This window comes from Anomaloglossus baeobatrachus, chromosome 2 (assembly GCF_048569485.1).
Source record: "Anomaloglossus baeobatrachus isolate aAnoBae1 chromosome 2, aAnoBae1.hap1, whole genome shotgun sequence".
In the NCBI taxonomy this organism is placed as follows: Eukaryota; Metazoa; Chordata; class Amphibia; order Anura; family Aromobatidae; genus Anomaloglossus; species Anomaloglossus baeobatrachus.
Genome location: NC_134354.1, coordinates 441,675,308 through 441,701,658, shown reverse-complemented (window position 1 = coordinate 441,701,658; position 26,351 = coordinate 441,675,308). Strand labels below are relative to the sequence as shown.

General features: G+C 49.1%; 1 protein-coding gene across 1 annotated transcript in view; it reads left to right on the top strand.

The window, feature by feature from the left end:
- LOC142290244 (uroplakin-3b-like) overlaps positions 1-26,351 on the top strand; it is a 104,181-nt gene that overhangs the window by 27,779 nt on the left and 50,051 nt on the right. The window contains exon 2 of the mRNA XM_075334194.1: positions 16,675-16,793. Within this exon, the coding sequence (XP_075190309.1) occupies positions 16,739-16,793 (55 nt within the window). The 5' untranslated portion in view covers positions 16,675-16,738. The remainder of the gene's footprint in view (positions 1-16,674; positions 16,794-26,351) is intronic.

The following is a 26,351-nucleotide window of genomic DNA, read 5'->3' as shown; positions in this document are numbered from 1 at the left end:
TCAAGGTGTCAATATGGATCCAAAATTTAAGTTCATCTTGGAGAACATGAGTTATCTGATGAATTTGAAGTTACATTTTTTACATTCCAATTTGGACTACTTTCCTGAAAAGCTTGGTGCTGTTTGGACAAGATTCCTTTAGGATATCACTGAGATGAACTGACAATTGATACCAAGGTAGATGGACCATGAACATGATGGGGTAAACTGCTGGATGCCTCACAGAGCAGAGAAGAGTAGCAGACCATCTATAAGAGAAAAGGTATCAAGAGAAGTTTTGAAGAGAAGAGGAAAAGGAATACAAATTAATTTCCAATAAACTTACAGAAGGAATGTTCAATAAATTTATAAAAATATTGTGTACTTTTTGGCTACAATAAAGATTTTTCTTGTTCATCTCTCTTGTATGTCATTTCACTCGGGTTTTGTGCAAAATCCATACGTGATGGTTAAAAAAAAAAGTGTTTTTTTAATCAGGGCATAAAAAAAACATAACAATCAGTCTTTTGATTTGAAACCTCGATGGGCGGAGCCAACCGCCTGGCCCACCCCCTGGTGTGCATCATCAACCTCTGGAGGAAGGCAACAAGGATTTGTGGTTAGCTGTGATGTGCCTACCTGGAGTGTGGGGTGTAGTGGTGTGTGACCTGTGTCCCCTGGCTTGCCCAGGGCGACACATTCCCCCTTAGCAAAATGCAGACCGTCCGCGGGCTGCCGTCCTACACCGGTTTTATTTTTCTGTAAAAAGGGGATAACAGGGTTAAGCAAAACATAAATACATTTTTAATCAAAACTCTTCCCAAGACGGGAGGCACATTTACTTAAACGTTGCAACGGTATACGGTCACGGTTTCCGCTCTCTCCCACCCAAGCAACCTGGCCCTGATGCTGCCCCTAAAACCCAGGCAGCACCCCTTGACCCACAGTCCAGCACAAGTCACCCGAGCGGGATCTGTCCTTCCCCTCCAGAGGGTGGCCACCGGTTCCTTTGGTGGCTGGGCCCTAGCCTGCTCTGCTCAGGGCCCTCCCTCCAACCTGCCTCTCCGGAGGCGGTATTGCGGAAACGGTAACGGTACCCAACATATTTACAAGCCACTTAACGTTTGTGGTGCCCTGCAAGTTCACGGGCTTGTCGATGGATAGTTCCCATGCCAATAAACTTTAAACGGTCCCCACGGGGACAACGGTGCCGGCTCCTGCCGGTTGCTAATCACACGGTGAATCAGGTGAACTTCGGATCATTTTCACTTATCATTTGCAGAACTTTTTCAAACAAGCACACAACAACCTTTTACATTTGCGGATCCCTTTCATTCATAGAACGGTCTCCCTGTACCTAAGTGGGGGTCTACCTAGGTTGGAACGGGTGGACCTTCGGGGCCCGGTGTCAGTGGTACTAGACAGTGGGGTAGAGGGAACAATCGGTTCCTCCTCCCTGCTACAGTGTGGGGCAGGCGGAGGTGCAGGGGAGCTGGGTACAGGTTCATCCCTGGGCACTGGCACTAGTTCTGGCTCACGGTTGACCGCTTCCACTACTTCTTCATCCACGGGTTGTGGGAACAGTATCACTGGAAGAATCACCGCGCCGTCCTGTGTAGGCCAGTCTGCTGGGAAGTCACCCATTACAGTGTGGATTACCTCTGCTGCCTTCTCCACTGGTGGAAGAACCGGTACTTCGGCCTCTGCCTTCAGCGCTGGGGGGCATTTCTTTAGATGGTCCCGGGAAACTGTGGCTAGGGTGTCCCCTTGGTCACGACTGATCTGGTAAGTCTTCCCGTCTCCCCATTCTGTGGGTTGTATGACATAAGGGACTTGCTCCCACTGATCATCCAGCTTGTGGGTTTTCCTCTTCCGTTTCAGCACCACATCCCCTGGCTGGAAAGGACCTGCGGGCGCCTTCTGGTTGAACCGGTGCTCCTGCTGCTCTCGGCTCCGACTGAGGTTCTTCTCCACATACTCCTGGATTTGCCGGTACTGTGCTCTCCTCCGACTTTCCCACTTTGCCGTTGAAGGGAGTGCTTCTGGGGCTTCCAACCCCATCTCCAGATCCACCAGCAGGCGGCCAGGCCGAGCCCTCATCAGATACGCTGGGGTGCACTTCGTCGAGCTGGACGGGATATTATTATACATGTCGACCAAGTCAGGTAGCTTTTCCGGCCACATGTTCCGTTCTTCCAGCGGTAGCGTCTTGAGGAGCCCCAGGACCAAGTGATTCATTTTCTCGCACATGCCGTTGGTTTGGGCGTGGTACGGAGTGGTCCGGATCTTCTTGCAGCCGTACAACTGGCAGAATTCGTGAAACACCTCTGCTTCAAAAGCCGGGCCTTGGTCAGTCAGCACCTTCTTGGGGTACCCATGGGGTCGGCAGAAATAAGCCTGGAACGCTCGAGCAGCGGTTCGACCAGTTAGGTCCTTAACGGGGACTACCACCATAAATCTTGAGTAGTGGTCTACCATGGTCAATGCGTAGGTGTACCCACTTCGGCTAGGGGTGAGCTTGACATGGTCCAGGGCGACCAGCTCCAGCGGCTGATGGGTGACTATGGGATGTAACGGTGCCCTCTGGCTAGTCTCGTCCTTTCTCCTCAGTGTACAAGGACCACACTCTCGACACCAGGCTTCCACCGATTCACGCATCCCACTCCAATAGAACCGCTCCCTCAACAGCATCTCCAGCTTCTTCCACCCGAAGTGGCCAGCACCATCATGGTATGCCCGCAGGACAGTAGCGACCTCAGCTTGAGGAACGATCAACTGGCATATCTTCTCATGGGTCTTCGGGTTGATCAGTTCACGGTACAGCCTCCCTTGGTGTAGGTAAAGCCGTTTTCGTTCTTTCCACAAGCGTTGAGCTTCGGCTGGAGCGGCAGGGTCTATTCCCATAGCACCTTGTTCCACCAGAGTCTTGACAAGGCGGACAGCCGGCGCTTGGTCCTGGACGTCCTGCCACTCTTGACTGGGCCGCGGGTCCAGATCCACCCTTTGCTGACAGACTTGTACCCTCTCAGTAGGCAGCTGGTGAAACGCAGGCAACTCGATCTCCTCGAGGTCGTCATCCTCGCACCCCTCTTCTGACAAATGGGGCATCCGGGAGAGTGCATCAGCATTTATGTTGACACGACCAGCTCGGTACTTTATGGTGAAATCATAGTTGGCTAGCCGGGCTACCCACCGCTGCTCCAGCGCGCCCAACTTGGCCGTGTTCAGGTGAGTCAGCGGGTTGTTGTCCGTAAACGCTGTGAATTTGGCTGCCGCCAAGTAGTGGCGGAACCGCTCCGTGATAGCCCACACCAACGCCAATAGCTCAAGCTTGAAGGAGCTATAGTTCTCAGGGTTCCTTTCGGTCGGCCGGAGTTTTCGGCTAGCGTAGGCAATCACCTTATCCTTTCCATCCTGGACCTGGGATAAGACCGCTCCTAGCCCCACATTACTGGCGTCCGTGTGGAGGATGAACGGGCTCCCATAGTCAGGGTACGCCAGGACCTCTTCTCCGGTCAAGGCCGCCTTCAACTGGCAAAAGGACTCCTCATGCTTGTCCTCCCACGACAGTGGGGCCCCAATGGGTCTACCACCTTTGGTCTGTCCCACGAGGAGATCTTGCATGGGGGCAGCCATCTTCGTGTATCCCTTTATAAAGCGCCGATAGTACCCCACCAGACCCAGGAACTGCCTTACTTCCCTCACTGTAGTTGGTCTCGGCCAGCTCTGGATGGCAGTAATCTTCTCAGGGTCGGGGGCGACACCATCCGCACTCACCACATGCCCTAGATACTGCACTCTGGGTTTCAGCAGGTGGCATTTTGAGGGCTTCAACTTCATCCCGTACTGGGCAAGGGACGCAAACACCTCGGCCAGGTGCTCCAGATGGGCTTCATACGTCTGGGAATAAACAATCACATCATCCAAATACAGCAGGACGGTCTCGAAGTTTAAATGTCCCAGACAGCACTCCATCAACCGTTGGAAGGTCCCAGGGGCATTGCACAGCCCAAACGGCATGCTATTGAATTCGCAGAGTCCCATCGGGGTGGTGAAGGCGGTCTTCTCCCGGTCCTCTGGGGCCACGGCCACTTGCCAGTATCCGCTGGTGAGGTCAAGGGTCGAGAAGTAGTTTGCAGTTCTCAATGCAGCCAAAGACTCTTCAATACGAGGTAATGGATAGGCATCTTTATGGGTTATCTGGTTGATCTTCCGGTAGTCCACACACATCCGCATGGTACCATCCTTCTTCTTAACCAGTACCAACGGAGCGGCCCAGGGACTACAGCTGTCCCGAATAACCCCTGCCTCCTTCATATTCCTCAACATATCTTTGGCACACTGGTAATGTGCAGGGGGAATAGGTCTATACCTCTCTTTGATAGGGGGATGTTCACCTGTGGGAATGTGGTGTTGAACCCCCTTGATCTGCCCAAAGTCTAGGGGGTGCTTACTGAAAACCTGTTCGTACTCCTGCACCACCCTGTGTACCCCGGCCCTGTGATGTGTAGGAGTATCATCAGTGCCTACATGTAGCTGTTTGTGCCACTCCTTTGTGTCCCCTTGGGGTAGGGAAGTGCTGGGGGTAGGTGGGAGTGTGGATGGACTGGCTTCATGGATAGTGTGAGGGTCCAGGGTGAGCAGCTTGGCAATGGTGGCATACCGGGGGAGCCTGACTTCTTCCTCCCCACAGTTCAACACTCTCACAGGCACTCTCCCTTTCTTCACATCTACCACCCCTCGGGCGGCCACTACAGTGGGCCAGTGTTCGGAGGGCATGGGCTCCATCATCGCAGGGTAGTCACGCCCCTGAGGCCCTACTGCTGCCCTACACCAGATCATCATCTCACTCCTAGGGGGCACAGTCAACGGAGCAACATCCATCACTCTCACTCCACCAATCTCCCCTCCTGTTGAGCTTACATGCTGGCGGTACATCAGGGCGCGGATCTCACGCTGCACAGCCCTCTGCCGGCTCCCCGCCGCTGTGGCGGCTAGCTGTTGCAATAGGTTCAACACATCAGCCATGCAGTGTTCCATCACATTGGTTCCCAGCACTATTTTCGGGTTATGATCACTGGGTTCATTCATGATCACAATCATACCCTGGTGTTGCAGTTCAGCTTGCCCCACTGTCATAGCCACTTGTTTATACCCCACCTGGGTCAATGGAAGTCCATTAGCGGCAATCAAATTTATACTATTGTCTGGAGGCACCAGCTCGTCTGTGGCCCAATACTGCCGATACCACGTGTACGGTATGGTGGTTACCTGTGATCCAGTGTCCAAGAGAGCCATCACCGGTATGCCGTCCACAGCCACGGGGATGATAGGGCGGGCCCCGACATATCGGTCTCGCCAGTCCGGGGGGCCACGGTGTTCTACTCCTGAGGATTGGCCCGGGGCCCCAGGGGTTGCTCGTTTAACGGGCACTGTCGGTAAATATGGCCCGGCTTACGGCACTTGTAGCAGATTGGGGGTCTGCTCCGCGGGTTGTTAGCGCTTCTCCGCTGCATCCAGGGAACATCTTCGGGACTGTCAGCAAGCTGTATCTGCGCTGGAGGCTGAGATCTGGTCAGAGGTTGTAGCGCAGCAAGGATCTTGGCAAGGTCTCCGTCCAGGCGACGGACCTGGGCTGCCAGTTCTTCCACGGTGCTGCTCGGGGCTGCAGGTATTAAGGAGGTTGGTTTGGCGGAGGCCGCCGCAACGGGAGCTGTCTCAACGGGCCACGGGACGGGTTCCAGGACTTCAGCAGCTGGGGGCTGTAGTGCCTTGATAGCCCGCTCCTTTAACACAGCAAAGTCCACATCAGGGTGTTCCAGGGCCCACAGCCGGAGTTGTTTACGATCCTCAGGGGACCTCATCCCCTGCGCAAATTGCTCCACTAACATCTTGTTGCTATCCGCCTCATTAATAGAGTTCACCCGCTTCAGCGTGCGGAGGGCGGACTGCAGACGTAGAGCATAGTCCCGAATGCTATCTCCAGCTCGTTGCCGCCACTGGTAAAACTGCATCCTCAGCTCAGCTTCAGTCCGGGTCTCGAAGGCAGTCTGTAGCTTCTCGAAGATGGTGGCTACAGAGAGCCGGTCCCCCTCGGCCCAGGTCTCCGCTTCCTGCTCCGCCACACCGGTTAACTGGCCTAGCACTATCGCTGCACGTTGCTTATCAGTCAGGGGGTACAGCTCTAGCAACGGGTTAAGCTTCTTCCGGAAGGCCTGCAAGGCATCCGGTTTCCCGTCATACTGCGGTAGCCAGGCAGCTCCGGGCGCATAGGGCAAGGAAAACGGCATGACCTGAGCAAGCGCGGGGGCCGCGGCACCTCCCGCCAGTACGGCCGGGACCTGGGCAGGCCCATTCCCATCCACGGGTGCCGCTGCGGCTGCGACCACCGCTCCCCCAGCGGCTCCGTCGGGCGCAGACATCTTGTTTCCGTCCCCCTTAGCTCTTTCCGGCCCCTCCTCTCTCGGGGCGGGGTTTTGGCCTTCGCGCCTCTACTGCTCGAGAAGACGCTCGAGCGGGAACTTTTCGCGCCAAAGATGGCGGCTTCTGAAATTTTTCTGCCGGATGCCTCCGGCGGTAACAAGGCGCACCTCTACCTGACGGCAGAGCGGTAAGATCCTGTTCGTGACGCCAAGTTGTCGCGGGCGGGGAGGAGGGTGTCAGCACACCGCGCTCACCCCTTCTGCTCGGGTCCGGCAGCGGCTCCTGGTGGCTCGAGCTGTGGGCCGGATCCCGGGGTGTCTCGAGCGACACTCCTCGCCCGTGAGTGAAAGGGGGTGTTTGTTGGGTGTGGGGATTGTTATAGTTCGTGACGCCACCCACGGTTGTGGTGATTGCACCACCGCTGCTCAGTGTGGGGGTCCCGGGGATGGTGATGCGGAGCAGCCAGGTGTTGTGTTGCCCCTCCGTGGGTAGGGGTTGGTGATCCCGGGGCCCGGTGATGAGATGTGAAGTGTAGGGCCTGGAGGGCGCAGGGACGCGGGGGCAGCGCTGTGCCTTGCGGCACTATGGTACTCACTCAGCCTGACACACGGACACAGTTTGTACGGTAAACCAACGGCTGGTAGGACGGTCCCACAGACGGCTGCACCTGCACTCCCGGTAGGTGACGGTGATGTCCCTCTTCCTTGCACCTGTGTTGACTGATGGTAGCGGTGGATTCCCTCCGGTTACCCGCTCCCCGACTGCAATCTGGGCCGGAGGAGCTCTACACTTTGCCCGCAGGCGCTGACCCTGGGGAAACTTGTGCCCTGGCGGTGGCGGTGTCTCCCCGGTAATGGTCGGGCTGTTGCCGTCAATCGGGACTTGGTTGTTGGGGGATCTGCGTCCCCGTCACTGACGGATTTGGCAAATTTGGCGACTCCTAGCCTTGCCGGGGTCCGAGAGGCCCCTGCCCTGGTGCTGACTGTCCTTCGGAACACTGCTCCAGACCACCGGGCACACAGCCAACGGGGTCCTTCCAGGAACTTCCAAACGGTCCCCCTCCAGACAGTCACCGCCGTTGCTGACCTTGCTGTTCTGGCCCTCACAAAGCTGGACCCTTCAGGCTGTCTTTCTCTTCTGTCACTCTACTTGCTTTTCCTCACTTTCACTTAGTTGTTTACTTTAGCCCTGTCTAGACTACTCCTCCACTCCTTCCACTTCCTCCTCCCTGACTAGACTCTGTTGTTCACTCAAGCTCGTCCCTGAGCTATCTGCCTGGTTACTTCCTGCCTCCAGTGTTGTGAGCTCCTCGATGGGCGGAGCCAACCGCCTGGCCCACCCCCTGGTGTGCATCATCAACCTCTGGAGGAAGGAAACAAGGATTTGTGGTTAGCTGTGATGTGCCTACCTGGAGTGTGGGGTGTAGTGGTGTGTGACCTGTGTCCCCTGGCTTGCCCAGGGCGACACAGTAACAAAGGTAAATATCGGGTAACCAAGGACAGGGCTTCTTGGTTACCTGATGTTTACATTGGTTACCAGCCTCCGCAGAAGCCGGCTCCTGCTGCCTGCACATTTAGTTGTTGCTGTCTCGCTGTCACACACAGCGATCTGTGCTTCACAGCGGGACAGCAACAACTAAAAAATGGCCCAGGACATTCAGCAACAACCAACGACCTCACAGCAGGGGCCAGGTTGTTGCTGGATGTCACACACAGCAACATCGCTAGCAACGTCACAAAAGTTGTTCGTTAGCAGCGATGTTGCTAGCGATGTTGCTAGCGATGTTGCTTAGTGTGACGGGGCCTTAGGTCTTCCCTCACACTAAAGCTTTTCAGTTTATCCTATGTGATGCCATTTCAACCTGTCTCATCTGCCTCCTGCTTGTGATAGGTTTTACCCTCTGATGTTTAAGAAGCAGGGGACAGGGGAGACAGACTGAAACTGTATCTCATAGGATAAAAAGGAGCTTCTGCACATGGTTTTATAAATTCACAGTTAACCAATGAATTTACTTATCTATAATATCATTTTCTTATATCAGGCAGAAAGGTTATCTTAGCTGAATGTATTCTTACCAATCTTCACAATACTAAATTCATTAAATTTATACATCAACTCAAAATGTTCACATTTGGCTACAGTTTTGCTAAGCCCTACTACTTTTGCAGTCCAGTTTGCGGGACTATGCTGGCAAAATCAGGACTATTAGCACATATGTCGTTGGAGGAATATACAGAGGAACAAGGTATGTGGATCTGCTTTGAAGGAAACGGGGTCTGGAAGCTGGCAAAAGAAATTTCATACAGTATGTGATTGTGCCATCCCGCATTTCACAGGATGTCAGAGGCCTACCTCTTGTCTACACAAAAAATGTCAATGGAAAAATAATAAAGTTATGACTCTCAGAATCTGAAAAAAAAACTTCTTTAAAAGTTAATAGGCAAAAGTAATTAAACATGAAAAAAAGGTACAACAGTTAGGAATCTGCAATTGTACTGACCAACAGAATTAACTTAGCATTCATACCTCGCAATTAACACTGTTAAAGGGGTTATCCGGCTTCTTTTGACTTTTTTTCATTATTACACTATTGGGCTACATTGGAGCAGGTAAGTAGATAAAGACCACTTACCTGCCCCGCTGTCAGCCCCTCTCCCCCGGCTCAGAGCGGTCATGTGACCCCTCCTGCCGCGATTTTGCTGCTTCCGGCCTTTGCACGTCTACATGGGCAGAGCCATGTTGACATGCAAATCTGGAACAGCATGTCACCTCCCTGCTGGGCTGTACAGTGTTTGGAGTAAACGCCCCCGTTCCCTGCCCCCTCCCACACATTCCCCCCGCACCCCGTACTCTGCCCACAACCTCCCACACACTCCGTAGTCTCCCTCCTCCGCCTCCTGTGCCCAGCTACGTGCGCCCTGAATTGCAGCCGAGTCAGTGTCCAGTTCAATAAGGCAAGGAACACTTGTTGTCCGATACACTGCCAGCGCTGTGTCCCCAGCGCATTATTATGTGGACTGCCTGACGCCCTGGGAACTGTTCCCCCCCCATTTCACCCACCCCCGCCCCCCCCCCTGTCAGTGTTTGCCCCCCTCTGCAGTATAAGCTGCCTCTCATTCTCAGCCTGCAGTGCGTGCAGTCTGTGTCCCGCTCCCTGCCAGCCCCGCAGCTGCCCGCACTGCAATGTCAGTGTCTGCCCGCAGTATCTGCAGCTTCTCACGACGCGGGGCTGGCAGGGAGCGGGACACTGACGCTCTCCCGCTGTGACGCACAGATCGCTGTGTGTGACAGCGAGAGAACGACGAAATGAAGCGAGCAGGAGCCGGCATCAGGCAGCTGCGGAAAGCTGTAACCAAGGTAAACATCGGGTAACCAAGGTGGTTACCCGATATTTACCTTAGTTACCAGCCTCCGCCGCTCTCGCTGCCAGCGCCGGCTCCTGCTCTGTGCACATGTAGCTGCAGTACACATCGGGTTAATTAACCCGATGTGTACTGTAGCTAGGAGAGCAGGGAGCCAGCGCCCAGTGTGCGCGGCTCCCTGCTCTCTGCACATGTAGCTGCAGGTTAGATTAGATGACATCATTACCTGCAGTAACGATCTCCTGCCTCCTGACGTCACCGCGGTCACTGCCTTCTCTGCCCGTCTCGCGGGCGGCCCGAGACTGTCACTAGCAGTGACGTCACGGGCTCTCGCGATACTGCGTAGAACGCGGCGGGCATAGAAGTCAGTGACAGCGCTGACGTCAGGAGAGCATGAGATCGTTACTGCAGGTAATGAACTCATCTAACCTCCTGACGGCAGCGCTCGGCATCCCCTGCAGTGACCTGGGCTGACCTATTGATGTTAGCTCAGGTCACTGCACGGCTCTCCCAGCCAATGGGGAACATTTTGTTCTTCATTGACTGGGAGTCTCATTGACTATGGTATGGATCGCCGTGCGACACCGTTATTGGATTACGCCGGACCCGGATTTGATTGTTCTTGTCAATAAATTGTTGAAAGAGGGAATGTGGGGAGTGTTTTTTCAAATAAAAATTTTTTGGTTGTCTATTTTTTATTTCTTACTGACTGGGTTGGTGATGTCGGGTATCTGATAGACGCCTGACCTCACCAACCCCAGGGCTTGATGCCAGGTGACATTACACATCTGGCATCAACTCCATATATTACCCCGTTTGCCAACGCACCAGGGCGCGGGATGAGCTGGGGCAAAGCGCCAGGATTGGCACGTCCAATGGATGCGCCACTTCTGGGGCAGCTGTAGCCTGCTATTTTTAGGCTGGGGAGTGTCCAATAACGGTGGACCTCCCTAGTCTGAGAATAACAGACCACAGCTGTCCGCTTTACCTTGGCTGGTGATCCAATTTGGGGGGGACCCACGTTTTTTGTTTTTAATTATTTATTTAATTTTAAATAACAGCGTGGGGTGCCCTCTGTTTTGGATTACCAGCCAAGGTGAAGCTGCCAGCTGTGGTCTGCAGGCTGCAGCCGTCTGCTTTACCCTAGCTGGCTACAAAAGATAAGGGGGACCTCACGTCGTTTTTTTTTTTTTATTAATTCTTTATTTATTGGCTAAATACAAGGCTAAGCACCCCTTAGTGCCACATGAAAGGCACTAAAGGTGGCTTTACACACTGCAACATCGCAAACGACATCGCTGTAACGTCACCGGTTTTGTGACGTTACAGCGACCTCCCCAGCGACATTGCAGTGTGTGAAACACATCAGCGACCTGGCCTCTGCTGTGAAGTTGTGATCGCTAGAAATCGTTCAGGACCATTCTTTGTTCCTTTTGTTTCCCGCTGTGCAGCAAAGTCTCAGTGTGTAAAGGGGACTTTACAGCGACCACGCGGCTCTGTCTGTGTAGCGTCATGATTAGCGGTCACCTGTGAAGGATTCACCGGTGACCGCTAATCCCCCGAGTGACTGAAGTTTCCCCCCCTCTCTCATACTCAACGATCCCCGATCCCCGGCTCTGCACGGCGTTCACTCTGCTCCAGCGGCTTTTCCTTTTTTGAAAAAGTCGGCCGCTCATTAAACAATCTCGTATTCCCAGCTTTTCCCCGCCTATGATTGGTTGCAGTGAGACACGCCCCCACGCTGAGTGACAGGTGTCTCACTGCACCCAATCACAGCAGCCGGTGGGCGTGTCTATACTGTGCAGTAAAATAAATAAATAAATAATTAAAAAATCCGGCGTGAGGTCCCCCCTATTTTAATACCAGCCAGATAAAGCCATAAGGCTGAAGGCTGGTATTCTCAGGATGGGTAGCCCCACGTTATGGGGAGCCCCCCAGCCTAACAATATCAGCCAGCGCCGCTCAGAATTGCCGCATACATTAGATGCGACAGTTCTGGGACTGTACCCGGCTATTCCCGATTTGCCCTGTTGCATTGGCAAATCGGGGTAATAAGGACTTATTGGCAGCCCATAGCTGCCAATAAGTCCTAGATTAATCATGTCAGGCGTCTGACCGAGATACCTTCCATGATTAATCTGTAAATTACAGTTAAAAAACACACACACCCGAAAAATCCTTTATTAGAAATAAAAAACACTAACAAATTCCCTCATTACCAATTTATTACCCACAACAAAGCCCTCCTTGTCCGGCGTAATCCACGTTCCTCCAGCGTCGCATCCAGCTCTGCTGCATGCAGGTGACAGGAGCTGCATAATACACCGCCGCTACGGTCACCTCCACGCAGCTAATGAAGACAGCCGCGCGATCGGCTGAGCTGTCACTGAGGTTACCTGGATGCAGCGGTGGCCGCGGGTAACCTCAGTGACAGTCCAGCTGATCGCGCTACTCAGCCGCCGCTCCTGTCAGCTCCACACAGCAAATGAGGTGAGTATCGCGATCAGCTGAGCTGTCACTGAGGTTACCCGCGGCCACCGCTGCATCCACCGTGTGTGTGTGTATGTCCGCTAAAGGAATCCGCTCTCATTTACAATAACGTTTTTTTTGCACAGATGACCCATGTGACCCAGGGAACGTCGTAGACTACGGTTTCACATGAAAATTGAACCCTGCGCTTTACAGTCACTCTCCAAAAAACATGACTCCATTAAAGTGAATGGAGCCTGGAACTACAGTTTATTAATCTCAGCTGTGATTGGTTACTATAGTATCAAAGGACAGTGTTAGTATAGTGCTGGGGACGAAGGACGCATACGTTTACGCTGCAGTGCTCGATGCAGCGTAAAGGCATGAAATACGCACACGTGCGCACAAGGCCTAAGGCACACTTTGCCTTGTGAGGAAGATGAAGTGCGTGTCTTGTATTCAATTCATATAGTGACACATAGAGGGATAAGCCTGGAGAATCTGTGTGTGTGTATATATATATATATATGTATATATATATATATATATATATATATATATATATATATATATATATAATGTATATGTATACACATAACTATATGACACAAACCACGCACACACACACACATGTACCATACATACATGGCGTATATATCTACTATAGACTCACATTGGGTGCTATATATAGTCTGCCTTACACAGTATTCATTTATCTATAAGGGGTGAGGAACATCTCTTTCTGTTACCATTGTGGATGGGATGTGAGCTGATTGCTGTGTCACTGATGAGAGAAGCTGGATCTCTGCTCTGTCACATGCTGAGAGGTCAGGTGCTGGGCAGAATACTGACAGCCATTGAATGTGCAGAGGGAGGGCAGGGGGCGTTCCTGTACACTGAGGCCGGGCAGGGGGCGTTCCTGTACACTGAGGCCGGGCAGGGGGCGTTCCTGTACACTGAGGCCGGGCAGGGGGCGTTCCTGTACACTGAGGCCGGGCAGGGGGCGTTCCTGTACACTGAGGCCGGGCAGGGGGCGTTCCTGGACACTGAGGCCGGGCAGGGGGCGTTCCTGTACACTGAGGCCGGGCAGGGGGCGTTCCTGTACACTGAGGCTGGGCGGTGACAGCTCTAACTGAGGTTTGGCAACCAAGAATACAGGAAATTGTCATGTTTGTTGGAGCTAAATGTAAATAAGAGCTGCAGGGAATAAAGTGTGAATTCAAGAGAAACAAAAGTTAGAAAACAGAAAATAACAATGTAGGGGTGATTTATATGACAATACAGCACAGATTAGCTTACAATTTTTTTTGGAGTGTATGTCGGATAACTCCTTTAAAAAAGGATAAATAAAACAAAAAAAAAATCGGGATTGCTGTTTTTCCTATCCCCACATAACTAATTAAGTTTTTCAATGCATAATTTCTTCTCCTAACTGGTACCATTAAAATACAACTCATCTGGCCTAATATACAAACATCACAGATTGAACCCAAACTCTATGGCTATGAACTTTTCAGCACAGATTTATTTTGCTGTCTTGAAGATACCACCCTGTTCCCTTGATACCACAATTACCACTGCAAATATCATTTTTAAGACCCACTATGTGCTATAGTATACAATATATATATATATATATATATATATATATATATACAGTATATATATTGTAACGTTGCGCCCTGCAACGTGGGGGTTCCACTCACTTGCAACGGTGTGAGGTAGCTTCAGCAACATATGCACACAGTTTCTTTAGAACAATTCCAGCAGTTTATTTAAAAACACTCTCAGCATAAACTGCTCTTAAACATAAACGATCCACGTACCGTGGGCATCCAGTCCATTACAAGTCCATAATGGAAGTTTAGCAACTTCCCCACTCTCTGGCACCTGCCAGCGTACAGCTCTAGCCGAGGTTCCTTCCAGCACCCAGGGCCCTCTGCAGACCCCTGTCTGTCTCTCCTTCCGGAGAGATTCGGCCCTACAGCCCTGGCCTGGCTGCACTCACCTCAGACTCAATATCAGAGCCTTGTGTTCAACCTCCACACAGGCTGAAACACCCAGAGCTCTCGGCTCTGCTCTCGCTTGTTTCCAGTCCACACACTGGACATCTAGAGCCAGTCTCTCTCTAGACTGCCCTAGACACACTCCACCCAGGTTCAGAGAAAGGATTGCTTTAACCCCTGGAGCCACACCCACAGGTGGTAAGGAGTGTGTAATCAGCATCACACACCCTTCCATGGCTCTGCATGTAATGCAATCCTGTGGAACCACAGGTCCCAGCCAGCTTCACATTGCAGAGCATCCACGCTTCTGCAAAACATACCAGCCCTTTGTAATACAGCCGGTTGATACCTCACAATATATATATGTGTGTATGTATGTATGTGTGTATATATATATATATATATATATACAGTTAGGTCCAGAAATATTTGGACAGTGACACAATTTTCGCGAGTTGGGCTCTGCATGCCACCACATTGGATTTGAAATGAAATCTCTACAACAGAATTCAAGTGCAGATTGTAACGTTTAATTTGAAGGTTTGAACAAAAATATCTGATAGAAATTGTAGGAATTGTACACATTTCTTTACAAACACTCCACATTTTAGGAGGTCAAAAGTAATTGGACAAATAAACCAAACCCAAACAAAATATTTTTATTTTCAATATTTTGCTGCAAATCCTTTGGAGGCAATCACTGCCTTAAGTCTGGAACCCATGGACATCACCAAACGCTGGGTTTCCTCCTTCTTAATGCTTTGCCAGGCCTTTACAACCGCAGCCTTCAGGTCTTGCTTGTTTGTGGGTCTTTCCGTCTTAAGTCTGGATTTGAGCAACTTTGCGGCATTTGGCTGAATCTGGGCTGAAAGTATATCCCGGTACACTTCAGAATTCATCCGGCTACTCTTGTCTGCTGTTATGTCATCAATAAACACAAGTGACCCAGTGCCATTGAAAGCCATTTATTTGTTGCAAACCATTCATCAATTCCAAAAATAGACAGACCAGAGTTAAATTTGCTGAAAAACACCTCATGAAGCCAGCTCAGTTCTGGAAAAGTATTCTATGGACAGATGAGACAAAGATCAACCTGTACCAGAATGATGGGAAGAAAAAAGTTTGGAGAAGAAAGGGAACGGCACATGATCCAAGGCACACCACATCCTCTGTAAAACATGGTGGAGGCAACGTGATGGCATGGGCATGCATGGCTTTCAATGGCACTGGGTCACTTGTGTTTATTGATGACATAACAGCAGACAAGAGTAGCCGGATGAATTCTGAAGTGTACCGGGATATACTTTCAGCCCAGATTCAGCCAAATGCCGCAAAGTTGATCGGACGGCGCTTCATAGTACAGATGGACAATGACCCCAAGCATACAGCCAAAGCTACCCAGGAGTTCATGAGTGCAAAAAAGTGGAACATTCTGCAATGGCCAAGTCAATCACCAGATCTTAACCCAATTGAGCATGCATTTCACTTGCTCAAATCCAGACTTAAGACGGAAAGACCCACAAACAAGCAAGACCTGAAGGCTGTGGCTGTAAAGGCCTGGCAAAGCATTAAGAAGGAGGAAACCCAGCGTTTGGTGATGTCCATGGGTTCCAGACTTAAGGCAGTGATTGCCTCCAAAGGATTCGCAACAAAATATTGAAAATAAAAATATTTTGTTTGGGTTTGGTTTATTTGTCCAATTACTTTTGACCTCCTAAAATGTGGAGTGTTTGTAAAGAAATGTGTACAATTCCTACAATTTCTATCAGATATTTTTGTTCAAACCTTCAAATTAAACGTTACAATCTGCACTTGAATTCTGTTGTAGAGGTTTCATTTCAAATCCAATGTGGTGGCATGCAGAGCCCAACTCGCGAAAATTGTGTCACTGTCCAAATATTTCTGGACCTAACTGTACATAGGTTCAAAAGACACATAGGTCCATCACGTTTGACGTTTATTCACCATTAGGTTAATTATCGCTATTTTGTTATGTGCGTGACATATATGGAACTGATGTTTTAATGGCTGATCTGTATGAGATGTGGGGGTTTATTGTACACCCATAGGTGAATCTTATCCGATATACAGAACAGAATACTGCATGCTATATTCTATTCAGAAAAAGGAGAGCAGTGTCTTAAAGACAGAGAAATACTAGTTTTGCCCTGAAACCAAAAAAAGAAAAGGTTTCACATATTTCCTGGACGGATATTTCGGATGACAGGTTTGGTAACATTTCAATGGTAACAAAACAATGCACAAATGCAAGCCCCTTGCTAGCGGAGCACTTGTACAATGGCTTAGAGAACAAAAACAGGGCAAACACGTTTGCTATCAGCATGAATGGTAGGAATGTAGATATTTGAGGCATTTGGCTAAATATGTGAGATTCTTTTACACTGCAAAGTGTTAGCATGTTTTTCTGAATTCAGTTGTAGTATCTTCAGTGGCTCTGTTCATTGACACCTCGAGCTCCGAAGAGAGAACACCATCGAAATGTCTTTCCACGCGCGACTGTGGCTGCTTGTTACATTATCGGCTGTTGCTGCAGGTAAATTTACTATTCTCGTACTATTATTAAGCTGCTTGATGAATGAATTTTACACTGAAACCTATTTAAAGGCATTGTCTATTGAAAGCAGGCCACCTGTCCAAACGATCGCAAAGGGGAGCTTTTATCCCCTATGTAAAATGGAGCACGCCTGACCGCCACTTTAATCATTCCCTATAAGTCTGCCGTTCACTTGCATATTTCCAGCAACCCTATAGGGAATGAATGGAGTGGAGGTCAGGCATACGTACTTCAGTCTCTTCTACAATGGAGATAAAAATTCTCTGTTCGGCTGGTCCCAGTGTCCAAACCCACACCGATCAAAAAAATGATCAACTCCCCTCTAAGCCTATGGGTAGGTGATAACATGTTTCCACCTATCATCCCCTTTAATTTACTTTTATAATGCAGATGCTGTGAATTCAAACTACAAGGATCAGCCCTAAATGGTGGATTTATTACCACCAATGGATGATCGACTGTTTTTTCAGTTCTTCTTGGGCGTATTGTTTGCTTACAGTTTGTTTTATATAATGGCTACATTATTGAACTCAAGTATTGAGTGGTACACCCAGAATAATTTTGGAAATTTCCTCTTGCTGCTTTCAGAAGCATGTATTGCTTTATGTTTGCATTGCAGTTTGTAATATTTATATAGCCCGGCAATTTTTATGCACAAGAAAATGAGATGTAACCACCTTAAGGCAGTCAAGGACTAAGGTAACATTTCTAGCTTAACAAGCGCCACTACTTTTGAAGAATTTGACCGGCATGCACTGTCCTATCCCAGACCCTCCTTAGCTATGCCCATTTTGGTGCCTGAAAATTGAGTAAAAATGCTAAAAGCCACAAAATATTGGCGCAGCTTTGCATTGCACAAAAAAATGTGCGACTTTTCAAAGTGTTTTATGACAGTTTTGTGGTGTAAAAACTTTAACATATCAATTCTACAATGTAGAAATAATAAATTGGTACAGTAGTAGGGGCCTCTATACTGTACAAGGGCAGACATACCAGTGGTGCAGTCTGTGCAGCCACAGCCACCTTCTACCTCCAAAGCAGTTGAAATTTGGCATTATGATGAGCTCTTGGACTGCAAAAGGCCCATATATTATTCTTGCAAAGAATCCCATTCCAGTCTGTGTCCGCCAGTGATATTGCATATTCCATAAAACCACAGTTTGGCAGTGTGTAGCACCCAGGGATATGGGGTACTCTGTTCCGGGCAATGTCTCTCTTGGGAATAACACGATGGTGGCAGTTACCCAGTTCCGTGCCCTGGGCCCTTTTTGTAATGAAAATATTTACAGGGGAAAATAAGATAATGTTCACTTGTGACTCCACTTGCGGTGTTGCGGCTAAGTGTAGGGAACCACCGCTGCAGAATGTCTCTACTGGGGCTGGTGGTATTGGCAGCTAGAATGGTAGTCCCTCCGCAAGTAGAGTATTGCCCCAGAGGGTGTATGGTTCGGTGGGCAACAGAAGAAGGTACTCCACACAAGTATTCAGTGCAACTGGTTTACTCACTGCTGATAGATATTAACTGGTTGCCCGAGGTCGGCTGGTTTCGCCTCCAGGTCCCCTTCGTCCCAGTGCCAGTTTGGTTCTCTGGTACCTTCTTTCCCTGCATCTGTCTCTGGTAAGTGGGTCCCCGTGGTATAGAACAACTGGGGGTCCCCGTTCTGTGGTTTGTCCACTTCTGTCCACCTGACGGTAGCGTGAACCCTGTGGGGTTGGAGCCTCTGGTCCTATCCCCGATTCTCCCTTTGCTACTGAGTCTTCGGATTCTTTAGGGTAAGCAAGGTCCTTGATGGTCCCCTTGCTGTGCAGGTGTTAACAGGTTGGCATCCAGATAGAAAGGGCAGTCCAGAGGATCATTGTGAAGATAGCACAATCCAATAACAACAGCTACCAATCATCTCAGATCCAGTGGGACAGTCCTAAATTCTGGAGATGTCTGCTGTCCCAGGAGGTCAGGGTTGTGTTCCAATTCCACGCTAGTGAAAAAGAAGAAAACGTATGCAAGTGCTTAGGGATCACCATATAATCTTTATTAAAGGGAAGAAATGGATAACCGAGAAATTAAAACCATTTAAAAAAAACATGTTTACAAATATACTACAAAGGTGTGTCTACAATAAGATCACCACCTGTCCTAACCTGCCTGCTGAATATGCATTCACAAGGTGTATATATAATTTATATGCAAACCAAATAACAATAAAGAGTTAAATACTCATGTAACAAAAAATACTCCAAGAAACATTGGTCTAATACAATTCAATGTGTAAGACTTAATACAGGCCCCTTGCACAAGAATTGTGTATGAGCTCCCGTCATTCTTAGAGGGATCTTCCATTTTAGGTTTTTGTGCTAAATGTCTTGCGCTAGGGAAAAAATAAAATCGGTTACTCATTTTCACCTAGCCTAGTGATGTCTCTCAGCTACTGTGACCACTTTAGCTAATTACAGGGCTCAGCAACTTATGCCATTCACCTGGGTGTGACTGCTGAGCTCAGTGATTGGCTCCAGCAGTCACATGATGTAGTCATGACATCACAGCTGTAGCCTGAAAACAAAGACAGAGAAGTAGAAAAGAGGAATAGCTGGCTCAAGAAGGATAAGGAATCCTGATTTTATTGTTTTCCCTAACACTAGCATAAGGGCATTAAAGGAATTAAAACAGAAATCCCTTTACGTAACAATAATATAATAAAGATTATGTTGGACACACATCAGAAAATCACAATGCACATGTCCTACAAGTGCACTGCACACGTATCACATCAGTACAGAACACACATTTTACACGTCACACAAGTACAGCGTACACATTCTATATGTCACACAAGCACATAAGAGATGTCACACAAAAACAGTGCAAATTGTGTCTTCAGGGAGGAAGTAGATGAACTCTAGTGCCACCTACTGGAGTTCTATAGTAGCAATCTAAGTCAAAATTGACCCTTTAATGAGACTTGTTATATGACTCCACAAGGAGAAAAGCATTCCCTTAAGCGGGCTTTATACGCTACGTTGGGGTCACGGATTTTGTGACGCACATCCGGCCGCTGTAGCGATCTCGTGTGTGATTCCTAGGAGCGATTTTGGATCGTTGCAAAAACGTCCAAAATCGCTCCTCGTTGACATGGGGGTCCTCTCCCAATTATTGCTGCTGTCGCTTGGGCGAAGATGATCCTCGTCCCTGCGGCAGCACACATCGCTACGTGTGACGCCGCAGGAACGAGGAACCTCTCCTTACCTGCGTCCTGCCGGCAATGAGGAAGGAAGGAAGAAGGTGGGTGGGATGTTCGTCCCGCTCATCTCCGCCACTCCGCTTTAATTGGGCGGCCGCTTAGTAACGTCGCTGTGACGCTGAGCGAACCGCTCCCTTAGAAAGGAGGCAGTTCACCGGTCACAGCGACGTCGCCGAGCAGGTAAGTACGTGTGACGCTGCCGTAGCGATAATGTTCGCTATGGCAGCGATCTTCACATATCGGCATAACGATAGGGGCGGGTGCTATCACGCTCGCCATCGCTAGCATCGGCTAGCGATGACGCAGCGTGTAAAGCCACCCTTAGATAAAAACAGTGCACACATCACAGAGTGCACATATTATAAACATCACACTAGTACATCACACACATCACAGAAATGCAGGACACACCATGAACATTTACTTCAGATAAACCCAAACAAACAGAGCATGTGCACAATTATGGATTCATGGATCAAACACCTGTTGTGAATTTTGCTATTAAGCTCCTTATTCGAGAACAGCAAGTTCTCCAAAAAGTACTGAAACATTGTACAGTCAGACATGTGTATTCAAAAGTTTAGAGAAGGTGACATTAGATTCACCTGAACAGGTTAGGGTGCATTTTAGGATCATCCTGAAATTTCACCCAAAAGTTAAATATCCCTAACTTTTTGTGAGTAGTGTACACACTAGAGTTGAGAGCGGTTCGCGGTTCGAGGTTCTCCAGTTCGCGGCTCGAGTGATTTTGGGGGCTGTTCTAGATCGAACTAGAACTCGAGCTTTTTGCTAAAGCTCGATAGTTCTAGATACGTTCGAGAACGGTTCTAGCAGCAAAAAGCAGGGCTTTTTACAGCTACAGTGTGCAGGAGCCATCGCTGGCAGCCTGCCAGAAGCTGGTAACCAAGATAAACATCGGGTATCCAAGCAAAGCGCTTTGGTTAGTAACCCGATGTTTATCCTAGTTACGTGCAGGAAGCCCACACTTCCCCGCTCAGCTCACTCCGCCCCCTCCTGCATGCGGCATGTACACACACACACACACACACACACACACTCACACTCACCTGTCCCAAGCCAAGCAGTCCACGACACTGACGTCCTCAGCGCCACCCACTTCGCACTCCGCTGCCAGCACACATGGCTCCGCCCACCTGCACTCTGCACACATGGTCCCGCTTGGCTTACCTGCGGTGATGAAGTCCCGATCTCAGCGCTGTCACTGTCCTCCATGGCCGCCGCTTGTCACATCACCTTCTCTCGCTTCCGACCCGAGACTGACTAGCGGTGACGTCACGGGCCGCTCACGATACTTGGCTGTGAAGGCGGCGGTCATTGAACTCAGTGACAGGTGCTGTCAGCAGTGCAAGAGATCAGCGCAGGTAATGTACCTCGCTGACAGCAGCACTTGTCATCCCCTACAGTGACCTGGGCTGACCCATTGATGTTAGCTCAGGTCACTGCACTGCTCTCCCAGCCAATGGGGAACATCCTGCTCTTCATTGACTGGGACAGTGTGGATTGTCATGGCAACCCCTTGGATTACACCAGACCTGGATTTGTTTTTCTTTCTAATAAATTAGTTAAAGAGGGAATGTATTGGGGAGTGTTTTTTCAAATAAAAATGTGTTTGTCGTCTATTTTTTTTTATTACTGACTGGGTTTGTGATGTCGGGTATCTGATAGACGCCTGACCTCACCAACCCCAGGGCTTGATGCCAGGTGACATTACACATCTGGTATTAACCCCATATATTACCCCGTTTGCCACCGCACCGGGACGCGGGATGAACTGGGGCGAAGCACCAGGATTGGCACATCTAATGGATGTGCCACTTCTGGGGCGGCTGCGGCCTGCTATTTTTAGGATGGGGAGAGTCCAATAACCATGGACCTCCCTAGTCTGAGAATATCAGACCCCAGCTGTCTGCTTTACCTTGGCTGGTGATCCAATTTTGGGGGGACCCCTACGTGTTTTTTTTTTTTAATTATTTATTTAATTTAAAATAACAGCGTGGGGTGCCCTCAGTTTTGGATTACCAGCCAAGGTGAGGTTGCCAGCTGTGGTCTGCAGGCTGCAGCCATCTGCTTTACCCTAGCTGGCTACAAAAATAGGGGGAACCCTATGTCATTTTTTTTTTCATTTTTTTGGCTAAATACAAAGCTAAGCACCCCTTAGTGCCACATGAAAGGCACCAAAGGGTGCAAAATTACAAAATGCAGAAGAGTGGGACATAATGTGTCTTTCTGCCATTATAATGACAGAAAAGACTGATATGATGTGCACAAGCACAAGAAAATCACCAGAGCGCTCTACGCTGTGAAAAGCAGTAGAAAATGTCACTGGAGTGAACATGTGACCGCCTCATGTAGGATGAAGCTATGGATCCTGGGTAAATTTATGCATTTTCCCTCCTTCAGTTTTTTTGCAGTACACAAAAAAAATGGAAGGCACACGGATGACAAACAGATGACATACGGACCGTCTACGGAACGGAAACGGATGCCACACGGATGCACCCATGAAAAAAAATGGACTGTTTTTTGCAGACCGCAAAAATGGATCGGTCGTGTTAATGTAGCCTTATTCTGATCTGCCGTTTATAAACAGCAGGCAGAAATAAGTGAATAACGCCCCCCAGCGTCAGAAAATCTCCGGGGTTTCAGGGCTAGCTGAGACCCTGGAGATCATGATTCAGGACGGTTTTTCCGGTCCCCGCTCACGTGATCACAGGTATACACCGTACACCGATGATCACGTTACAGTAAATGACAGCGCCGGTAAAAAATTATTTATCTCCCATCTGGCATGAACAAACATGATAAATCTCCTCCCCGGTCCCCTCCGGTCCCCCGGTGTCGTCAAAGTGCCCCCCCTGATGCCCTCCCAGAAATCCAAGATGGCCGCGCGCACAGCAGCGCACCGGCCGCATTCACCCTACTCCTCTCATTTCTGTCGCATGTGCCATGACACATGCGACAGAAAACTCCTCCCCAGGCCCTGCCAGGTCACCCCCTATAACCCCACCGGTGTTCCCCGGTGTCCCACGGTACCCGTGCAGCGTTGATCCCCCCACGGCCCTCTCCTTCACAATAGACGCTGCCGCATGCACAGAGCGCCTGTCAGCTCAGCTTCCTGTGTTCAGACACAGTGAGTGGTGGTTATGCATCTGTAAGCTAAATGGGCGGCACGGTGGCTCAGTGGTTAGCACTGCAGTCTTGCAGCACTGAGGTCCTGGGTTCAATTCTCATCAAGGGCACCATCTGCAAGGAGTTTGTATTTTCTCCCCGTGTTTGCGTGGGTTTCCTCCCACACTCCAAAGACGTACAGCGCTATGGAATTAATAACGCTATATAAATGAATAAATTATTATTATTACTGCAATCCCCTGCTCATGACGTAAGGAACATAATTGATCAGGAGAGCTATATACTAAATTTCCAAATGGAGGGATTTGCTTTTATAGTTTCCCTGCTGAATGACTACCAAACATGAGAGTCCGTTATACGCCACAAGAAAACACATCTAAATAGCGAGCTCTGTTGTTAAGTATTCATTCAGCTGGATAACTGGACTTAAAGGGGTATTCCATCTCCAAGATCCTATCCCCAATATATAGTAGGTGGAATAGAAATAATATCAGCAAATACCAATATTTGGAAATGTAGAATAGTTCTCCTGATTAGGCATTCCCTTACCTCATGAGCAGGGCATTGCAGCTTTGGTAGCAACCATTACGACATGGACTCTGCTGCTGTCGACCCGGGGAGAGTGAGTGCAGATTCATTGCACCCACACTCCTCACATGAAGGGTCTGCACTCCTAGAAAATGGGGGATACGTTCCCTGAGTGTCTCCCCCCCATATTCTAGACGGTCCAGAGTCGTCGTGGGACCCCTTTATTTTTTTTCTTACTAAATTGGAGAAAGAGGAAATGTTTTGGGGACTGTTTTTTCAAATAAATTTCTTTTGTCGATTTTTTTTTTATTAGTACTGACAGTTTATGATGTTGGGTATCTAATAGACGCCATGACATCACAAACTGCTGGGCTTGATCTCAGGTGACTTTACAGCTAGTATCAAACCGATTTATTACCCCGTTTGCCACTGCACCAGGGCACAGGATGAGCTGGGGTGAAGCGCCAGGATTGGCGCATCTAGTGGATGCGCCATGTCTGGGGTGCCTGCGGCCTGCTATTTTTAGGCTGTGAAGGCCCAATAACTATGGAGCTTCCCACCCTGAGAATACCAGACCACAGCTGTCCGCTTTACCTTGGCTGGTGATCCAATTTGGGGGGGACCCTACTTTTTTGTGTAATTATTAATATTTATAAAATAATTATAAAAAAAGAGCCTGGGGGGACCTCCACATTGGATCCCCAACCACGGTAAAGCTGCCAGCTGTGGTTTTCAGGCTACAGCCGTCTGCTTTACCCTAGCTGGCTATCAAAAATGGGGGGACCCAACGTCATTTTTTTTTAACTATTTTTTAAATAGAAAAAATTAATGGGTTTCCCTGTATTTTGATTGCCAACCAAGGTAACGGCAGGCAGATGGGAGTGGCAACCCATAGCTGTCTGCTTTATCTGCGCTGAGAATCAAAAATACCGTGGAGCGCTACGTCATTTTTTTTAAAGATTTATTTTTACAGCACTGTGATGTCCAGCAATCAAAATACAGGGAAGCCCATTTTGTTTTTAGTTATTTAAATAAGTAATTAAAAAAAATATATATGGGCTCCTGCTGCATTTTTTGTATTGCTAGCTAAGGGTAATCCAAGCAGCTACTGGCTGCTAACCCCCACTGTTTGGTGTTACCTTCACTGGCAATGGAAAATCCAGGGAAGCATTTTTTATTTTTTTTGCCAAAAAACTACAAAAAAAGGACGTGAGCTTCGCCATATTTTTGTATGCTAGCCAGGTATAGCAGGCAGGTGCTGGAAGAGTTGGATACAGCGCCAGAAGATGGCGCTTCTATGAAAGTGCCATTTTCTGAGGCGGCTAAAGACTGCAATTCGCAGCAGTGGGGCCCAGAAAGCTCAGGCCAACCTGTGTTGCGGATTCCAATCCCCAGCTGCCTAGTTGTACCTGGCTGGACACAAAAATGGGGCGAAGCCTACGTCATTTGTTTTCTAATTATTTCATGAAATTCATGAAATAATAAAAAAAGGGCTTCCCTTTATTTTTGGTTCCCAGCCGGGTACAAATAGGCAACTGGGGGTTGGGGGCAGCCGTACCTGCCTGCTGTACCTGGCTAGCATACAAAAATATGGCGAAGCCCACATAATTTTTTCAGGGGGCAAAAAACTTCTGCATACAGTCCTGGATGGAGTATGCTGAGCCTTGCAGTTCTGCAGCTGCTGTCTGTCTGTATGGACAAGAGCAGACAGTAGCTGCAGAACGACAAGGCTCAGCATACTCCATCCAGGACTGTATGCAGAAGTTTTTTGCCCACCAAAAAAATGACGTGGGCTTCGCCATATTTTTGTATGCTAGCCAGGTACAGCAGGCAGCCATGGGCTGCCTCCAACCCCCAGTTGCCTATATGTACCCGGCTGGGAACCGAAAATATAGGGAAGCCCGGTTTTTTAAATTATTTCACTTATTTCATGAAATAATTAAAAAACAAATGACGTGGGCTTCGCCTCATTTTTGTGTCCAGCCAGGTACAACAAGGCAGCTGGGGATTGGAATCCGCAGCACAGGTTAGCCCGAGGTTTCTGGGCGCCTCTGCTGCGAATTGCAGTCCGCAGCCGCCCCAGAAAATGGCGCTTTCATAGAAGCGCCATCATCTGGCGCTGTATCCAACTCTTCCAACAGCCCTGAAGCCGGGTGGCTTGTTGGGTAATAATGAGTTAATACTAGCTTTGTTTTACTAGCTAGTATTAAGCCAGAGATTCTTAATGTCAGGCACGTTTGACCCGGCCATTAAGAATCTCCAATAAAGGGTTAACAAAAAGACACCACACAGAAAAAAAATACTTTAATAGAAATAAATACACAGACACATTAGAGACTCCATCTTTATTACCCCCTGTCAGCCCTCCATGATCCATGTTCTTCTGTCTTTCTCGTTCAACAAATGCAGCTCTGCTCCATCACTGCTGCATGGGGGAAGACGCTGCTTCCCGTGCAGCCTTCACTCCGTGAAGGCTGCACGGGAAGCAGCGTGCTGCCTTCACTCCGTGAGTGATCAGTGCTGCTGGCTGTCAGCGGTAACAGCGGTAACGCTGACATACGCTTTACCATAGCAATGGTGCTCCCGGAGCCGCGGTTAGCGGTGACGTCACCGCTAACTGCGT